Source organism: Sarcophilus harrisii, chromosome 3 (assembly GCF_902635505.1).
Source record: "Sarcophilus harrisii chromosome 3, mSarHar1.11, whole genome shotgun sequence".
Lineage (NCBI taxonomy): Eukaryota > Metazoa > Chordata > Mammalia > Dasyuromorphia > Dasyuridae > Sarcophilus > Sarcophilus harrisii.
The window spans coordinates 346,666,915-346,685,611 of NC_045428.1; the positions used below are offsets into that span (position 1 = coordinate 346,666,915).

Here is an 18,697-nt window from a genome sequence, read left to right on the forward strand (position 1 = left end):
AAATAGCTTCAAGATATCTCAGTATCTTGCACAGCAACCTCCCTTATATAGATAACTTTAAATAAAATCGTAAGCATCTTAGTATTTAATACTCTAACCTGTTCAGATTCTTTTGCAAATTAATATTTCAAAGTAAAATACAGAAAATCCTAAAAAAGATTTCTTTTATGTTTGTGTGAATTTTATGGTTCAATATAGGGATGAAGCTTCCGTGCTGAAGGAAATCACCTAAGAGGCTACTTGTGTGCCAATTCAATGAGCTTTCAAACAGGTCATGCTACCTCATCTCGAACTAAGACTACCTATGATGCTTGTGGAAAAGGCTTGTGAAATATTTTTTTGAAATATGAGAAATGGAAAAAAAAAGTGAAAAAAACTAAAGAATTTAATCTGATATTATTCATGAAGCAATTTTATATGCAAGTTATGCTCTCCAAATGTAGTTTGGTGGGCCAGTGATTCTTGCCCACTTTTAGTTATTAATCATAGTAGCTACCATACCAAAAAGCCAAATTACATCTTTACTAATTTTGAAAAGCTATAATAACCTTTGATAAATATACATACCTAGTGTTCCATAGATTGGAGGGTTATGAATAAGACACATTTAATTCCTTAATTTCAAAATGAGTAAACTGAAGCTCAGAAAGATCAAGTCACTTGCCCAAGATTGAACAGCATGTAATTTTCTGAAGCAGGATTCAAATCCATGTCCTTCTAATTCAGTTGAGCACTATCTACTATCTTGTGTCATGTCCTGCCCAGATTATGGTGCTTCTGATGTTATTTTTGACTTCTCCCTTTCCCTTATCTGCCCAATTTCCAAACTTTATTGACTCTTTTTATGTGACTTCTTTCTTCTCTATTTCCTTTTGTTCCCATTGACATGATATTAGCTTAGGCACTCATCTATGACCTATTGAAACTCTTTAAGCTGTCTTCTCATATTTCTTTGTTCTTCCATCCTCTCTCAAATCTATTTGTCCTTCAGTTTTGAGGGAGAGGAGGATATGGCAGAGAATCCTCTTACTTATATGCAGAACTTCTTTGTTCAAAAACATTTGACAATCTGTCTTTACTGTTCGTCAAATAAGATGAAGTTCCTTAGACTGACATTTGATGCTCTCTGTTAATACCCTACTTTTCCAATATAACCTCCAAATACTCCACTTTCCATAGTTAGATATTACAATCAAAATAGACCCCTCATAATTCTCCATATATACCCTTTACTTCCCTGACTCCATGCTAGACATGGGATGTCCAAGTTCTAGAAGATTTCTTTCATCACCTAGTCAAGTAATATTTTAAGTTCCAAAATAATGACTTTATAGAAAAAGGAAATGAAGTCTCTTTGGCATCACTTCTCAACCAGGTTATATAGACTCCCAGTGATTTATCCCTACTTTTCTTCAGTAATCTCACAAATCAGTTGTTCAGTAACTTATTTTACAAATTTGCAAGTGATTTATGATAAGTTGGCTGATTTTTCAATTTTGCTAGTTTTGATCATTTTCCTTATCCCCAAAACACATTATTTGAAAATTGGCATAACTTTTATCTAACCCCATTTCTCTAGAGCTTCCACTTCACATTTCTTTAAAGTGTATTAATAACAATAGAATGAATTGATGTAATCCTTTAAGTATTGCAAAGTACTTAAAAATATTACCTCTTTTGATCCAGACACTATTTCTAAAAAATTAAATGCTATTATTATTCCCAATTAACAGATAAGGAAATTGTTTAGGATTGGTTTAGGATTGGTTTTGAACTGACCTTCCTGACACTAAGGTGAAATCTATATCTGCTGTGCTAACAACTGCCTACATTTAGCTTAATGACTATAGGGAAATCATTTCACTGCTCTAACCCTTGAATAGAAAGAAACAGGACTGTTCCCAGGAATATTCAACTACAATGATGATATAAGTGAATTTAATCCCATCTAAATAATGGAAGTAATGACTTCACTAAAGTAATTTACTTCACTAAACTCTTTAAAAATTTTTTTCCCTCAAAATAGAATAAATTCTTGTCATTGTACCAAAAGCAGAAAAAATGTTATTTTTCTAGCAGATGCTAAAAGAGCAATCAGTAGCCAATGGATAAAAATTCAATTTTTGACTTTTCTCACACTTTCCCATATGTTCTTCTTACAACAATGTATGGAGGTGGGAAACCTCTATAGTGTCTTATCAAAATTCATCTCTAAGACTCACTTGCCAAGGACTAATTGATTGGTTAGTAACCTTCTATACCAATAATTTTGTCTTGAAGTAATTTAAATGTTATCTTATATTTTAGTATGGATGTAACCTGCACCGATTATCAAAGACTGATCTACTTTAATAAGAAAAGTGGAGGGAAAAAGCTGCTCAGGGAGTATCAAGAGAAAATATAAGAACCATAAATCTAAAAATAAATATTGATCCATTGTATTCATACTATCCTATTATACTATTATTCTTTATAAAATGACAATGTAATGACTAGGAATACTATTTCCATTAATAAAGAAAGAAGGGATGATTTATAATATATGAACTACAATTTAGTTTTGGATATAATCCTCCTTGAATTGTGATATTTTAGTCATTCTGACAATTCAAACATGGAAAGAATTAGGAAAATTAAAATATATATTTCCAAAGAACATACAGCAATTCACTAAGTCCTCATCAGTGCCATCTAAGCAATCATCGTCTCCATCACATTTCCATCGATCCTGGATACAGCGTCTGTTTCTGCAGCGAAATTCTCCGGATTTGCATAAGTGAGGTAGTACTTCTTCTGGGTTGACTAAAATTTAAAAAGAGAGAGAGAAGAAAGCAGGACACATAAAATATACATTTGATATATTTCTGGATAGAATCAGGAAGACCTGGAATTAATGTCGCACCCAATAGCCTTATGACTCTAGGAAATTCATTGAACATTTTTGGACCTCAGTTCCTACATCCATAAAATGAAGAGATTGAACTTAATGATGTCTAAAAAAAAATTTCTCCTAGTTATAAATCTTTATGCATTAGGTCTCCATTCACTATATTCAAATACTTACAAATATCTACTTATGTACATATATATATATACATACATATATAGCATGTAATATGCTATATATAAATAAAATGTAAAACTCTACTATGCATGTGCATATTTGTGTATATATAAATATGTCCACGTATAACTGTATATCTATGTGTGTTTTAGGATGTGTATGTGTGTGTGTGTGTGTGTATGTGTGTGTATATATATATATATATATATATATATATGTATTTATATTTCATTTATATTTCTAAGTTCTTGATTTTTCCCTAGTTCTCAAGTTCATATATTGCAAATGCAATAACTGGAAATGTCAGTGTAGGAAATATGTCTCCAGACACTTAAACATGGGCTAAGGGAAATGCCATTGATGGGGTAGAAGAAATGGCTGGCATAAGTCTAGACAACATTAAAAAAAATTCTCCAAAAAAAAGAAAATGAGTTAGACTAAAGAAATAGAATGAAGAAATGGAACAGAAGTAACCAAGAGTCCTTGCCATCCCTCTTTTAGATATGCAGACACTCCATGTACATGGGGTTGACATTTTTTAGGTAAGCAATCTGATTAGTATTTTGATCCCAGGGAGTCTATAATTTTTATTATAGTTTAATCTTTCTCTGTAACAAAGTAGCATTTGGCTTAAAATATAATTTATGTGTATTCCAATTTTAATGATTAAAAATGAAACAACTTCCCCCCAAAATAACAAAACAAAACAACAACAACAACAAAAACAAAGAACTCTACAACTAATCCCTTTCCCCCTCAGATCAATTGAGATAACTTTTTACTAATAGCCATTGGAGGTAGAGAATAATAAATTAAATGATAAAAGAAGTGTTTGGTATGTGTACCAGATCATTTTGTGATCTTTCTTTTCTCTGTACTCTTATAACAGTTTTTTATACCACATACTTCAGCATTAAATTGTACAATCCTTAATTGTCCTCTAATTATATTGCTTTGTAATATGCATAAGTTTGGCTTTTCCTAGAAGTCAAATTAATAATTTTTATGCTTGAGGAAAAGTCTATGTTTGTTTGGGGAAAGAAGAAGGTCAACTGGGATTCAATTTGGGATAAGGAAAGCTGACAAATGAAAGTTAAGGTATAGGTTTCTTATTGTGGGCAAGGTTGTAGAGATTTCTGCAATGGGGAAAAGAATTTTCAAAAGAGATATGTCAATGAGATAATTCAGGCCAGTTCCAATTATCTTGTGATGATGAGAACCATCTATACCCAAAGAGAGGACTGTAGGAACTAACTGTGGATCACAACATAGCATTTTCACTTCTTTTGTTGTTGTTTGCTTGAATTTTATTTTCTTCCTCACTTTTCTTCCTTTTTCATCATATTTTTCTTGTGAAGCAAGACAAATGTATAAATATGTATGCCTATATTTGATTTACATATATATATTTTACCATGTTTAATTTATATTGGATTATTTGCCATCTAGGCAAATCTAGGGGAAGGGTTGGGAGAAAGTGGACGAAAATTGGAACATAAGGTTTTTCAAGGGTCAATGTTAAAAAATTTTCCTTGCATATGTTTTGAAAATAAAAAGCTTCAACTAAAAAAAAAGAAAGAGATGTCAGCTACTGTTAAAGGACAGTAGGAGGACAAAAGAGGAAGTGTCAATAGAATAGTTTTCTTCATGATCTCTAAATTTTCAAACCTGGAGCAAAGCTCATAGTAACCTTCCCTTCCATAGTAACAATTCTGATCTCTCCAGGTAAATTGTAAGATATCTGAAGGCAGTGATCATGTCTTGTATTCCTTTGTTACCAACTATCTAAAAACAGATGCATTATCAATACTAGTAGTATGTTCCATGAACACTTAATTAATACGAGGTAATATGTCTTCTCTCTTCCTCTACAGTGACTAAGCCCAATTTTTTATCATATACTTTTCACTTTAACTCAGTTAAGGTACTAATTTTAAGATTAAATAGGATCATTTCTCCACTTCAGGAGAGCAACATTTCAGTATGAAATAATATTCTTATTCCAGGAGATTTTAATGAATGAGTTTCCCCCCCCACACACACACACACACATCATAATAAGAAGGTCTGTCAATATTCCTTTTATTTTTTTATTAGAAAGTTAATCTTTCTAGAAATGTAAGCATAATGGGTCCTGACATTTTTCAGTATTTTACAGGATTTTGTTAGCATTCTTTCCAAATCTATTATGGTCCATTTCACAGTTTTGAAAACATACATTAAAATCGATATGTATTAAATGCTTTGAATCTACTATTCACATTCTGCTTTGATTTCAGGATGTCAATAAATCATTTAACATGTTCAGTTTCAATCTTTCCTTTACTATCTTTGCTTTATTTTTTGCATCTTACCTGAGGATAACAAGATATACATGTATATATAGTTATAGAATATATTTACTGCTTCAATGTGGCCTTTATATTCAACTTCAGATTCTTTCATTTCTATTTTCTTTGGTTTGTATTAAGGATTTTACATTTTTGAGTCTAAATTTGAAATCTAAGGAAAGATATTTTACAGCATGAAGATGTTTAAATTTGATTTTTTGAAGAAGCTATATTCCTCAACAGGTGACTAGTAAGACTTTTTAATAATTCAATTCCCTCTGAAGTTTGGGTGCCATATTTGATTCATTTTAAAGGAAATGCTATTGGAATTAGTTAAGGACAGATAGAATGCCATATATATGAATTGTTCTTAAAATTATTATGGTTGGAGTTTTCCTCAAAAACCACATGAAATCAACTTCTGAACAGAGTGTGATGGAATGAAACCTCTCTCCAGCTCAAGATAGACTGAATAACTTCAAGAAATGTCAGTCTCTTTGGGGTATAAAGGGTGTTCAGCCCAGGTCAGATAAACTCTGGGAACGCTGATGAAAGGATTTAAATCAAAGTAAATCAGCAAAGAAGACCCTAGGTCCTGGCTGAGGAGAGGAGTAAATAACAAAAGAAAAGGAAAGAAAATGAGAAAAAAACAGAAAAGACTCGACCATAGGTGGTGACAGGGCAGACCAAAACACCAATTCAGATGAGGACAAAATGTCCACAGAGGAAATCTCAAAGAATATATGATTTAGTCTTAAGCCTATAAAGGCTTCTTGAAAGTGCTTATAAAAAGACTTTAAAAGGCAAATAAGAGAGGCAGAAGAAAAAAATGAGTTGGAAATTAGAGATAGGTATGAGAGAGTCAACAATTTGGAAAACAAAGGAAAAAATTGTTTGAAGAAAACAAGTCTAAACAGTAGTATTAACCAACTAGAAAAAGAGATACAAAGGTTAACTGAAGAAAACAGGACAAATTGAAGCTAATGACTTTGTGAGACAACCAGAACCAGAATGAAACAAAAAAAGAATGAAAAAAATGGAGGAAAATGTGAAATAACCTCATTGGAAAAACAGTCTACCAGAAAAATAGATCCAGAAGGTACAATTCAAAAATTATTGACCTATCTGAAGGCCATGACCAAAAGAAAGAGCCTGGATAGAATTCTTCAAAAGATCATTAAGGAAAATTAACCTCATATTCTAGAAACAGAGAGGGAAACACTGATTGAAATAATGCAGTGATCACTCTGGAAAGAGATCTCAACAAGGAAAATCCCAAGGAACATTGCTACAAAACCCCAAAACTACAATATCAAGGAAAAAGTGCTGCAAGCTGCCAGACCAAAAAAAAAAAATTCAAATATCAAGGAGCAACAGTCAGGATTACCCAGGATCTGGCAGTTTCTACAATAAAGGATGAAAGGGCCTGGAAAACCATATTACAGAAAACAAAGAATGCCCCTTTCTATCTCTAAATAGTTACATGAATAAAATGAGAAAGAGGAGATCAATGAATTAGCCATGCAACTAAAAACCCTAGGAAAGGAACAAAGTAAAAACCTCTAATTAAATGGCAAATTAGAAATTATGAAACTCAAAAGAGAGGTTAAGAAACTAGAAACTAAGAAAACTATTGAACTAATTCTTATTCTTATTGAACTAATTATTATAAAATAATTTTTAAATGAAACATTAGCAAAGAGATTATAGCAACTTATCAGTAGGATACTATACTATGACCAAGTGGGATTTGTACCAGAAATGCAGGACAAGTTAAATATCAGGAAAACTATTAAGCTACATATCAATAATAAAACTGACAGAAATCATAAGATAATCTAAATAGAGAAAGAAAAAGCTTTTGAGGAAACATAATACCCATTTCTATTAAAAACACTATAGAGCCTAGTGATAAAGGGAATTTTCTTTAAATAAGAGTTGGTTTTATGAAAAAAAATCAAAAATAGATAAACTTTAAGTTAATTTAATTAGAAAAAGGGAAAAAAATCAGCAGCATCAAAATGAAAAGGAAGAACTTATCACCAATGAAAAAGAAATGAAAGCAATAATTAGGAGCTATTTTGCCTACATGTATGGTAGCAAAAAAGACAATCAAAATGAAATGGATGAATATTTACAAAATATAAATTGCTCAGATTAACAGAAAAGAAAATTAATTACTTAGTCCCATTTTAGAAAAAGAAATTGAACAAGTCATTAATGAACTCCCTAAGAAATAATCTCCAGGGCCAGATGGATTCACAAATGAATTCTACCTAATATTGAAAAAACAATTTCCAATGCTATGTAAATTATTTGCAAAAGTAGGTAAAGAAGGAATAGTGTCAAATTTCTTCTATGATTTAAATATGGTACTGACACCTAAACCTGGATGAGCCAAAACAGAGAAAGAAAATTACAGACCAATCTCCCTAATGAATATTGATGTAAAATTTTTAAATGAAACATTAGCAAAGAGATTATCGCAACTTGTCAGCAGGATACTATACTATGACCAAGTGGGATTTATACCACAAATGCAGGACTGGTTAAATATCAGGAAAACTATTACCATTAGCTACATATCAATAATAAAACTGACAGAAATCATAAGATAATCTAAATAGATAAAGAAAAAACTTTTGAGAAAACAAAATGCCCATTCCTATTAAAAACACTAGAGAGCCTAGCAATAAAGGGAATTTTCTTTAAATAATAAGCAGGATTTATCTAAAACCTGCATCAAGCATTATTTGTAATGGAGAAAAGTTGGACACATTACCAAAATGATCAGGGGTGAAATAAGGATGCTTATTATCACCACTATTATTCAATATTCTACTAAAATCAATTTAATATTGGCTTTAGCAATAAGAAAAGAGAAGGAAATTAAAGGAATTAGAATAGGCAATGAGGAAATACAACTATCACTTTTTGCAGATTATATGATGAGAGAATTCTAGAAAATGATCCAAAATCTTACTGGAAACAAAATCATAGCTTTAGCAAATTTGCAGGACATAAAATAAATCCAGAGACATCATCAGCATTTCTATATATTACTGACAAAGCCTATCAAGAGATAGAAAAAGAAGTTCCATTTAAAATTACTGTAGATAAAATAAGTGTCTGCCTGCCAAGACAAGCCCAAGAACCATAGGAACACAATTATAAAACACTTATCACACAAATAAAGTCAGATTTAAACAATTGGAAAAGTATCAATTGTTCATGGCTAGGCCAAGCTAATATAACAAAAATGATCATTCTTCCGAAATTGGTCTACTTTTTCAGTGCCATAACAATCAAACTGCTAAAATATTATTTTCTAGAACCAGAAAAAAATAACAACAGAATTCATCTGGAAGAACAAAAGGTCAAGAACATCAAGGGAATTAATGAGAAAAAGCAAAGGATGGTGGTTCAGCAGTATAAAATCTAAAATTATATTATAATATAGCAATCATCAAAACCATTTGGTATTGGCTAAGAAATAGAGTGGTGGATCAGTGGAATAGATTAGATACATGCAACACAATAATCAAGACATACAACAATCTAGTATTTGATAAACAACTAAATTTCAGCTTCTGAAATGAAAATTCATTATTTGACAAAATTTACAGGGAATACTGGAAAACAATATGTCAGAAAGTCAGCATAGACATACATCTCATATCCCATACCAAAATAATGTCAAAATAAATATATAATTTGCGCATAAAGAGTGATACCATAAATCAATTAAGTGAACAAGGAATACTTTATCTATGAGAACTTTGGAGAAGGGAAAAATTTATGATCAAAGAAGAACTATAGAACACTATGAAAAATAAAATGGACAACTTTTATTACACTAAATTAAAAAGGTCTTGCACAAATAAAACCAGCTGATACAAGATGAAAAGGGAAATAAACAAAGTTAGGAAAAATCTTTATAGCTAGCATTTCTGATAAAGGTCTCATTTCTAAAATATGTAAACAACTATATCAAATTTATAAGAATACAAATCATTCCCAAATTGACAAATGGTCATACAAACAGAGAATTTTAAGATGATGAAACAAAATCTATCCTTATTTATATGAAAAAAGGCTGTAAATAATTATTGAGTGGAGAAACACAAATTAAAACCACTCTGAGATATCATCTCATATCTCTCATTTTGGCTAAAATGGTAGGAAAAGAAAGATGAACATTGAAGTAGATTTAGGAAAGCTGAGACACTAATACATTCTAGCTAGAATTGTGAAATGATCCAACCATTCTGTTGAACAAACAGGAAATATGCCCAATGGGCTATTAAAACCGTGCTTACCCTTTGACCCAGCAGTGCCATAGCTAGGTCTGTGTCCCCAGGAAATCATAAAGGAGGGAAAATGACCTACATTTGCAAAAATGTTTGTAACATCTCTTTTTGTTGTTGCAAAAATTGGAAAATGAATGGATGCCCATTAATTGGGGAATCGCTTAATTAGTTATAGTATATGAAGATAATAGAATGTTATTGTTCTATATAACATGATGAATAAGCAGATTTTAGAAAGATTTGCACAAACTGATGCTGAGTGAAACCAACAGAACTATTAATATATTGTATGCAATGAAAACAAGAAAGTTTAATAATCAGCTGAAAGATCTAATTCTTTTCAGTGGTTCAGTAATCCCAATAGACTTTGGATGGAAAATGCCTTCTGCATCCAGAAAAAGAACAAATGAGACTGGATGTAAATCAATACATGCTATGTTAACGTAATTTTTCTTTTTTTTTTTTTTTTTTAATCTCTCCCATGGTTTTTCCCTTTTGCTTTGATTTTTCTCTCCTAATACAATTCATAAAGCAATATGTGTTAAAAAGGAAAAAAAAAAAAAGAAAAAAGAAAAAAAGTACTACCTAACCTGAAAAAGCAGTACAGAAGACAGACAGACAGACAGAAACACACACCTCCCCACACACACACCCACATATATTATATGTATGTATATATCTCTTCATCATTTCAGAAATTTTTTGGAAAGAGGCATCAGATCATTAATTGTAGATGCAGACAACAGAATTATCATTTTGTTTTAAACAAGCTTCAAAAAACTATGAGGCTTTTTGACTACATTTTTAAGTTTTATTAACAAAGAGCAATTTTCATGAATGAATGATAATATTGTATTGTTTTTCAATTGTTTTTCAGCCATGTCTGACTCTTCATATGTCCATTTGAGGTTTTTTTGGGCAAAGATAAAGAAATAGTTTTCCATATCTTCTCCATTTTACTCATTTTACAGATAAGTAAACCAAGACAAACAGGGTTGAGTAGCTTGCCCAAGCTCACAAAGCTAGTATGTGTCTGAGGTCACATTTAAACTCATGAATATTTATCTTTCTTACTCTAGGTCCACTCTGCTACATACATCCACATAGAAGTGAGATCATATACAATATCAGACTGCTAAATACATTCATCATATATAAAATCATTTGGAAGTCTCTCATACCTATAAATCACAACCATAAATTAAATAGTATAAATATTAGGACTTTTATGTCATGTTCCTTTAAATTCTCTAAAAGTAATTCAAGATAGATAATGAGCAGAGATTCCTATTTTCCAGAATAGAAAATGTGATTAATTGTTTTCATTGTAATTCCAAAAGCTTTCCTTATTTCCAAATACAGCTACACAAGTGGTATAAAGGATCCATCAGTGCTGACTAATTAATACTGATTAGGCTTAGTGATTACATAAGGTAGGTTTCTCTTAACTGACAACTTCGATTGTTAGATCTAGTATCCCCCAGCCAATGGGAAGAGAATTTAAATTATGGGAGATGACACAGGTACAGCCTCATGTAAAAATCAAAATTTCAAAAGTCCCATCTCATCTTTGATTTTCTAAATGATTATAACCACCAGTGTCACTTCATATGTTCATTTAACTTTCATTCCTTCATTCACTCACCAAGTTTTTATTGAGTAATTACATGTATGAGTGAAGCACAATGATAGGCCATAGTCTATGTTTGCATGGGGCTTATAATTTAGCAAAGTAGATAACTTTTTGTACACTTGTTACTATACTCAAGATAGAAGGTTAGAGACCTATGGAAGTTTTATAAAATGAGAGAGTTAAAACCAGGTGACTTCTGAGGGCCATTTCTGTTTTAAATCTAGAGTGCTAGTTAGTATATTACTAAAATGGCTGACCTGATATGCCAGAACAGTTCTGGTACATAGAGTCAGGAATGGGTAATAGTCTTGCTGAAAATGGGACCAGCAACCTATTATCAATTAATAAACATCAAAACATTTCCTATTGTCTCTGTATCCGCAACACATGGTACAGTGCCTTGAATATAATAAGCACTTAATGAATGTTTGATTCCTAAATGATTGAAAACAAAACAAACAAATAAAAGCACTCTGGACAAGAAGTTATATGAGCAAATTTTAGATTAGGTATAAAAAGGGGGAGGGATAATTTTAAAAATAATCAGATTGTTATCTTACAAAAAGTTAATACTTATCCTTCTTCCCCAGTGGCATTCTGATTTTTTAAAAAATCTTCTTTTTTGGGGGAGGCAGAACCAATATAGAAGAATTCAAAAATACAATTCAATTGAATTCTTCTAACAATCCTCTTCAAACAACTTTAAAATAACTCCTCAGAAAAATTTTAGAGTGGCAAAGAAATTAAGAGGTCAGAGTGAGATATTTTGTCACCTAAAAAAAACTTAGGAGATCTCAGTAGAAATCTGTTAGACTAAGATGGTAGCCTGCCCTGAGCAGCTGGCCTTGAAAATGACTGCAACAACAGTTTCACAAGTTCTCAGCCCAAAAGTGTTAATGGAGTTCAGTTCCAAGGCAGAGATCACTTCTTACTGTTCACAAAAGATCAAAGGCTTTGAATATTTGGAATAAAAAGACATTTTATAGGCTTTTTGACACTTTTTAATCTATCTACTGCCATTAGAATAAATAAAGGGATGTCTTAATATACCTAGAACAACATGGAAAACAAATAGTTCCAAAAAATAATAATACCAGGTTAATCATGCTTCCAAAGAAAAGGACAATGAATTCACATAGATTTTTAGATTTATGTGTTTCTCCTAATTATTCACAATTAGTATTAACAATTTATATGCTTCTATGTCTCTGTCTCTCTTTTTTACTCTTTGGGTGTTTGTGTCTTTCTGTTTGTCCCTGATTTTTCTGTACCTTTTCCCAAAACACACTGCATACTACATACATTCACTTCTACAGTACAATATGCCATATTTCAGACAGCCTCAAAAGGACACATGTATATATCATAGACAAAGAGTTGGAATAAACCTAAGGTTCCATTAGATCCAATCCTTCATTTTCAAAAGAAAGAGTTGATACCTAGAGCATTTTAGAAATTTGCTCTAGATCACTCAGGCTGTTCACCTCTGTCTTCTGACTCCATTGATAGTACATCTTTTCACTTCATAGGAAGTATAGAATAAAACAAAGCCACGAAACTCTTTCAGACCCAGTACAATTAAATGACTCTAACTCTGGGCAAAATCTATGCTGAATTCATTGCTGATGCTCTCACTATGTCATTTTGCTATATCAAATGATAATTTGACTATCATTTAGGCTTCTCAGCACATCTGCAAATAGCTTACAAGATATTAAAAAGCATTGGAATTGCAAGGCAAGCTTTGCTCTTGCATTGTGCTTAGCACCTTGTTTTAACATGCCTGAGTCAAACTCTGTAATTCTGTGATTAGGTCAATTATAAGTAAAGAATACTGGAAATTGATCTGAACAATTATAAAACTACTGTGTCAACGTCAAGAATTTCAAGGGAATTAATGAAAAAAAAAATCAAATGAAGGTGGCCTAGCTGTACCAGATCTAAAATTATATTATAAAGCAGTGGTTACTAAAACCATCTGGCATTAGCTAAGAACTAGTTGATCAATGGAATAGGTTAGGTTCAAAGGACAAAACAGCCAATAACTTTAATAATCTAGTGTTTGACAAGCCCAAAGACACCAGTTTTTGGGATAAGAACTCATTATTTGACAAAAAATGCTGGGAAAATTGGAAATTAGTATGGCAGAAACTAGGCATTGAACCACACTTAACACCGTACACCAAGATAAGGTCAAAATGGGTTCATGACCTAGGCATAAAGAATGAGATTATAAATAAATTGGAAGAGCATAGGATAGTTTACCTCTCAGACCTGTGGAAGAGAAAGGAATTTATGACCAAAGAAGAACTAGAGATCATTACGGATCACAAAATAGAAAATTTTGATTATATCAAATTGAAAAGTTTTTGTACAAACAAAACTAATTCAGACAAGATTAGAAGGGAAACAATAAACTGGGAAAACATTTTTACAGTCAAAGGTTCTGATAAAGGCCTCATTTCCAAAATATATAGAGAATTGACTCTAATTTATAAGAAATCAAGCCATTCTCCAATTGATAAATGGTCAAAGGATATGAACAGACAATTCTCAGATGAAGAAATTTAAATGATTTCTAGCCATATGAAAATATGCTCCAAGTCATTATTAATCAGAGAAATGCAAATTAAGACAACTCTGAGATACTACTACACACCTGTCAGATTGGCTAGAATAACAGGGAATGATAATGTGGAATTTCGGAGGGGATTTGGGAAAACAGGGACACTAATACATTGTTAGTGGAACTATGAACACATCCAGCCATTCTGGAGAGCAATTTGGAACTATGCTCAAAAAGTTATACCCTTTGATCCAGCAGTGCTACTACTGGACTTACACTCCAAAGAGATACTAAAGAAGGGAAAGGGACCTGTATGTGCCAAATGTTTGTGGCAGCCCTGTTTGTAGTGGCTAGAAGTTGGAAAATGAATGGATGCCCATCAATTGGAGAATGGCGGAGTAAATTGTGGTATATGAATGTTATGGAATATTTTTGTTCTATAAGAAATGACCAGCAGGATGAATACAGAGAGGATTGGCAAAACTTACATGAACTGATGCTGAGTGAAATGAGCAGAACCAGGAGATCCTTATATACCTCAACAATGAAACTATATGAGGATGTATTCTGATGGAAGTGGGTTTCTTCCACAAAGAGATCTAACTCAGTTTCAATTGACCAAGGATGGACAGAAGCAGCTACACCCCAAGAAAGAACACTGGGAAATGAATGTAAACTGCTTGCATTTTTGTCTTTCTTCCCAGGTTATTTTTACTTTCTGAATCCAATTCTTTCTGTGCAACAAGAGAACTGTTTGGTTCTGCACATATATATTGTATCTAGGATACACTGTGACATATTTAACTTGTATAGGACTGCTTGCCATCTGGGGGAGGGGGTAAAGAGAGGGAGGGGAAAAGTAGGAACAGAAGTGAGTGCAAGGGATAATGTTGTAAAAAAAATTACCTAGGCATGGGCTCTGTCAATAAAAAGTTATAATAAAAAAAATAAAAACATAAAACTACTGTGTCACAATATCTTTTAAAATAACTAGGATAAAAGAAAACATGGGATGCAGGACCCTGGGAATAAACCTGGAGCTCACAAATAATTCTTATTAACATTTAAAGGAAAAGACCTTCGGGATATTTATCAAGAAACTGAAAGAAAAGAAAAAAAATCCATAAACAAAATTCTTTTTTTTTCAAAGTATTGAGACTATGTCAGTAAATAGCATGATTTTGCAAACAAAGTTGAATAGCAAGCCAAAGTCAGGTCAAGAAAAAGACACTACCAGCTGTAACCAGATATTTAAGGCATTTCCCATCATATTCTCCTTATCTTGAGTCTCTTCTACTTTGACCTTACTCTGGCAGTTTGTTTTCTTATTTCTGATCTTATCTTCACTTCCTGTTTTCTGTGTCTAACTCCATGTTTTGAATCTGGGCTTATAATTTGATACTAGTTCATCACTACTTCCTTTATTGATCAGAATTCTTGATCCTGGAATTTATTATTATTAACATTAACAATGATTAACCCTAATACCATGACCAGTTGAACTTTGATAATACCATTATCTGGGTTAGCAAATCAAGCTGAATGATAAAACTACTCCCAAATATATTGGACATTACTGAGTGCTATAGGCTCTCCTCACACCATTCCAATGAGTACAAAAGAATAAGCTTGGAACAAATCATAAATATTTCTATTGGAAATGCTTCTATAACAAGTTTAGTGACCATTACAATTGGCAAACTACAAATGTACATGAAGGCGGTTAAAGACATTAATTAATTATTGAATGACAATATTATATCATAATGAGATGTTATAAAATAACCAGTCTTTTTTTTTTTAAATTTAATGTCAACTTCACCTTCAAGTTACAAAACAAAGAATTACTGAATGGTGCAGGACGATTATTAAGACAAAGCAACAACAAACACTTCATCCTTAACCCTAAATTAATTTGATTTGATGCATAAATCAAAGATCTACTAAAATCTAAAGGGAGAAAGTTGAATACTCCTGAAGTTATGAAAATATTTACCTTAATGCAAATTCTAGAAATTATATCTGATAGTCAAGCAGATGATAAAAACTGGATTGGCATAATTAAAATAATTTTGCAAAAGAAATGAGCACCCTTGGATGGTATCTGAGTCTGATGGCATGAATACAACTAGCAAAACAATCATGCAAAAACAGAATAATAAGAAAATATATCTCCTCTAAACATCATTGGTGAATATATTGTCCCATAACATTTGACAGAAAGTATAAAACAATTTCAAAGTCTATACATAGTGATATATGGGGCAGCTATTGTTAGACTAAGAAATAACAAAAATTAATAGGGAAAAATAGGAATAGGAATAAAATAATAGGAAAATATAAGACTAGGAATAGAAAATAGGAATAAGGAAAAATCTTTCAAGAAAGAGAGCTACAGACATATGTCGAACATCACAATGCCAGAAATGGATTGAGAACTATCAAAAAAATCTGTGGAGAAAGCATCAGCTTTGAAGTCAGGAGGACCTGAGTTCAAATGTGACCTCAGACACTTAACACTTTATAGCTGTGTCACCCTGGGCAAGTCACTTAACCTCAATTGCCTCAGGGAAAAAGAATCTATGGAGAGGCCTTGGAAGATTAGATCTAGCCAACTCATGCGGTTAGAAATCTACCTACTATGTTACCTAGCAAAGTCTTTAAAAGTAAATGAAAGAACAAAGGAATATGGAAAATAAAAGTAAAGCCAAAAATCTAGATTCTTTCAACAATAATCAAAAGCAAAAGGCAAATCAGGAGATAAAGCAACATCCACACAAATAATGTGCACCATATATATATATATATATATATATATATATATTATATATTTATATATATGTTGCCAAATCTTGAGAAGAAAAGTTGAGAATAAAGCAAATCCATAAATATGGATGTGAAAATTTTGAAATTTTCTATAAATGTTGTGGTTGTGAATAGATTCAGCAATATAGCAACAAAAGATAGATAACTTTTACAAGACTATTATGATATAGTATAGAATATGTATATATATCCAAAATGATTGAAATTCTTGCTTCCTTACAAAATTAGATAGTGACAGGATAAAGCAAAATTCAGGTTTTTTTTTTTTTTGTTTTTTTTTTTGGTTCAAATAGTTCACAATGGCATATGAATAATGAGGAAAGCACTATACAGTTTCTTGTCTATGCACAAATCTGATATCATCCTTCTAAAACTAAGACTTTATATACCTATTATTAGAAGGTGGTAATGCCAGCAATTCCTTTAAATATAAATTGATTATATCTTTTTGCATTTTATATAAAACATTCATGGATTTTTTTCCCCAAATTTTTTCCCAAATTGAAGATGCAATACTAGTGCTGTGGTTGCGGTCCCTGGGAACCACAGCACACCCCTTTCCCCCTCCCCTCTCCCTCCTACTCCTCTCTCGGGCCTATGGTCGGTCCTCAAGGGCGTGACAACCTCTACTAACAGATCCTGTGAAGATAGTTGGTTAAAATCTTTATTTGTCCGACAAATTGACCCAAGAAAAGATGCTCACTCCAATCTCCTAGCCAAAAAGGCAACTAGCAATATGTACAAAATAATTTCACAATGTGAAGCCAGAATGCCTAGAAGCAATCAACAAAATTTGTCTAGAGGTGCTGACCAAGATTCAAGAAGAAAAACACTATCCTTATACCTTGGTGAGGCCTTGGAATACCCATTCCACTTCTGGCCATAGGAGGGATGCTACCCAGCCCTCAGTGAGGCCACTAGTAAGTTCAGAGAAAATAAGGAATTTGTGGCCTTCCAGAAGGAAAGGGCAACATGCTGCTTTCTAGAAAAAAACAGCTGCTGTTAGAGGGGAGTTTCTGGAATGAACCTGTCTCCAGACCAGGGCCTAACATATATGAACTCAGGCCTTACCCACTTAGAACAGGAACAATGGTTGAATGGAGCAACTATTGGGCTCATGCAATTCATTTCAGACAGGACAATGAGGAAGCAGTTGGAGGGATTTTCCTCTCAGATTGGGCAGTTATATATGGTACATCATCTTTAGGCTTACAAAGACCTGAAGTCCAGGGAAGACACCCTGAATGCAGCGTGGTATAGAAATGGCTGGGAAGAATGGGGCTATTATACAGTGCTTCTAATTCAGGAAATGGAGTCAAGAATCATGATACCCCTGAAGATTTCACCCCTCAAGTAAAGTTGGAATCAATTGTCATGTGCTTACATAGATTTCAGTGATAAGTATTTGTCTTAAATTAATTTTATGGTATTCATGGTGAGAAAGAAACACTGAAATATAAAACTTCTGTTATGTAGCTTATTAGAGAGACCTCTTTTCTTTAAAATTTAAATGTTCATATAAAAGTTAATTACAAAAGACAAATGGTTCATTCTAACAGTGCTCAGTGGTCTTTTGTGAAATATTTTTTTTGATCTGATGTACCCTACCCAAGCCCAGTGGGGAGAAGAGGAAACAGATTACAATTTGAATCATTTCCTAAAAGGAACCCAATCATGAAAGCAATTTATTCATATTTATTTATGATAAGCAAATCTACTGAAGAATTACAGGGTTTAGATTAATTTCCTTCCCGTTGCAGGAAGAGCTCTGGATTCTTAGTCATCCACTCCTAATTCTAGTATGTTTACTCCGGCAGTTTTTCTGATAATTGAACTAGGAGGAAACTATGAAGGTGTATACCTCAGCCTCTTAAAACGTTCTAATCTATTCTCTCCTCTGTAACCAGTTGTGAATCCTAGGAGACTATGACATGGCCAGTCTCATAGTGGCTAAAATGTACACTTGAA

At 32.4% G+C, this 18,697-nt stretch overlaps 1 protein-coding gene and 1 pseudogene across 1 annotated transcript in view; one reads left to right on the forward strand and one right to left on the reverse strand.

Annotated features, from left to right (window-relative positions):
- The window catches only part of LRP1B (LDL receptor related protein 1B), a 2,378,573-nt gene that overhangs the window by 879,001 nt on the left and 1,480,875 nt on the right, over positions 1 to 18,697 (reverse strand). Inside the window, exon 16 of the mRNA XM_031963676.1 lies at positions 2,662 to 2,802. Coding sequence (XP_031819536.1) covers positions 2,662 to 2,802 — 141 coding nt within the window. The remainder of the gene's footprint in view (positions 1 to 2,661; positions 2,803 to 18,697) is intronic.
- On the forward strand, positions 16,522 to 18,202 carry LOC111719742 (annotated as a pseudogene).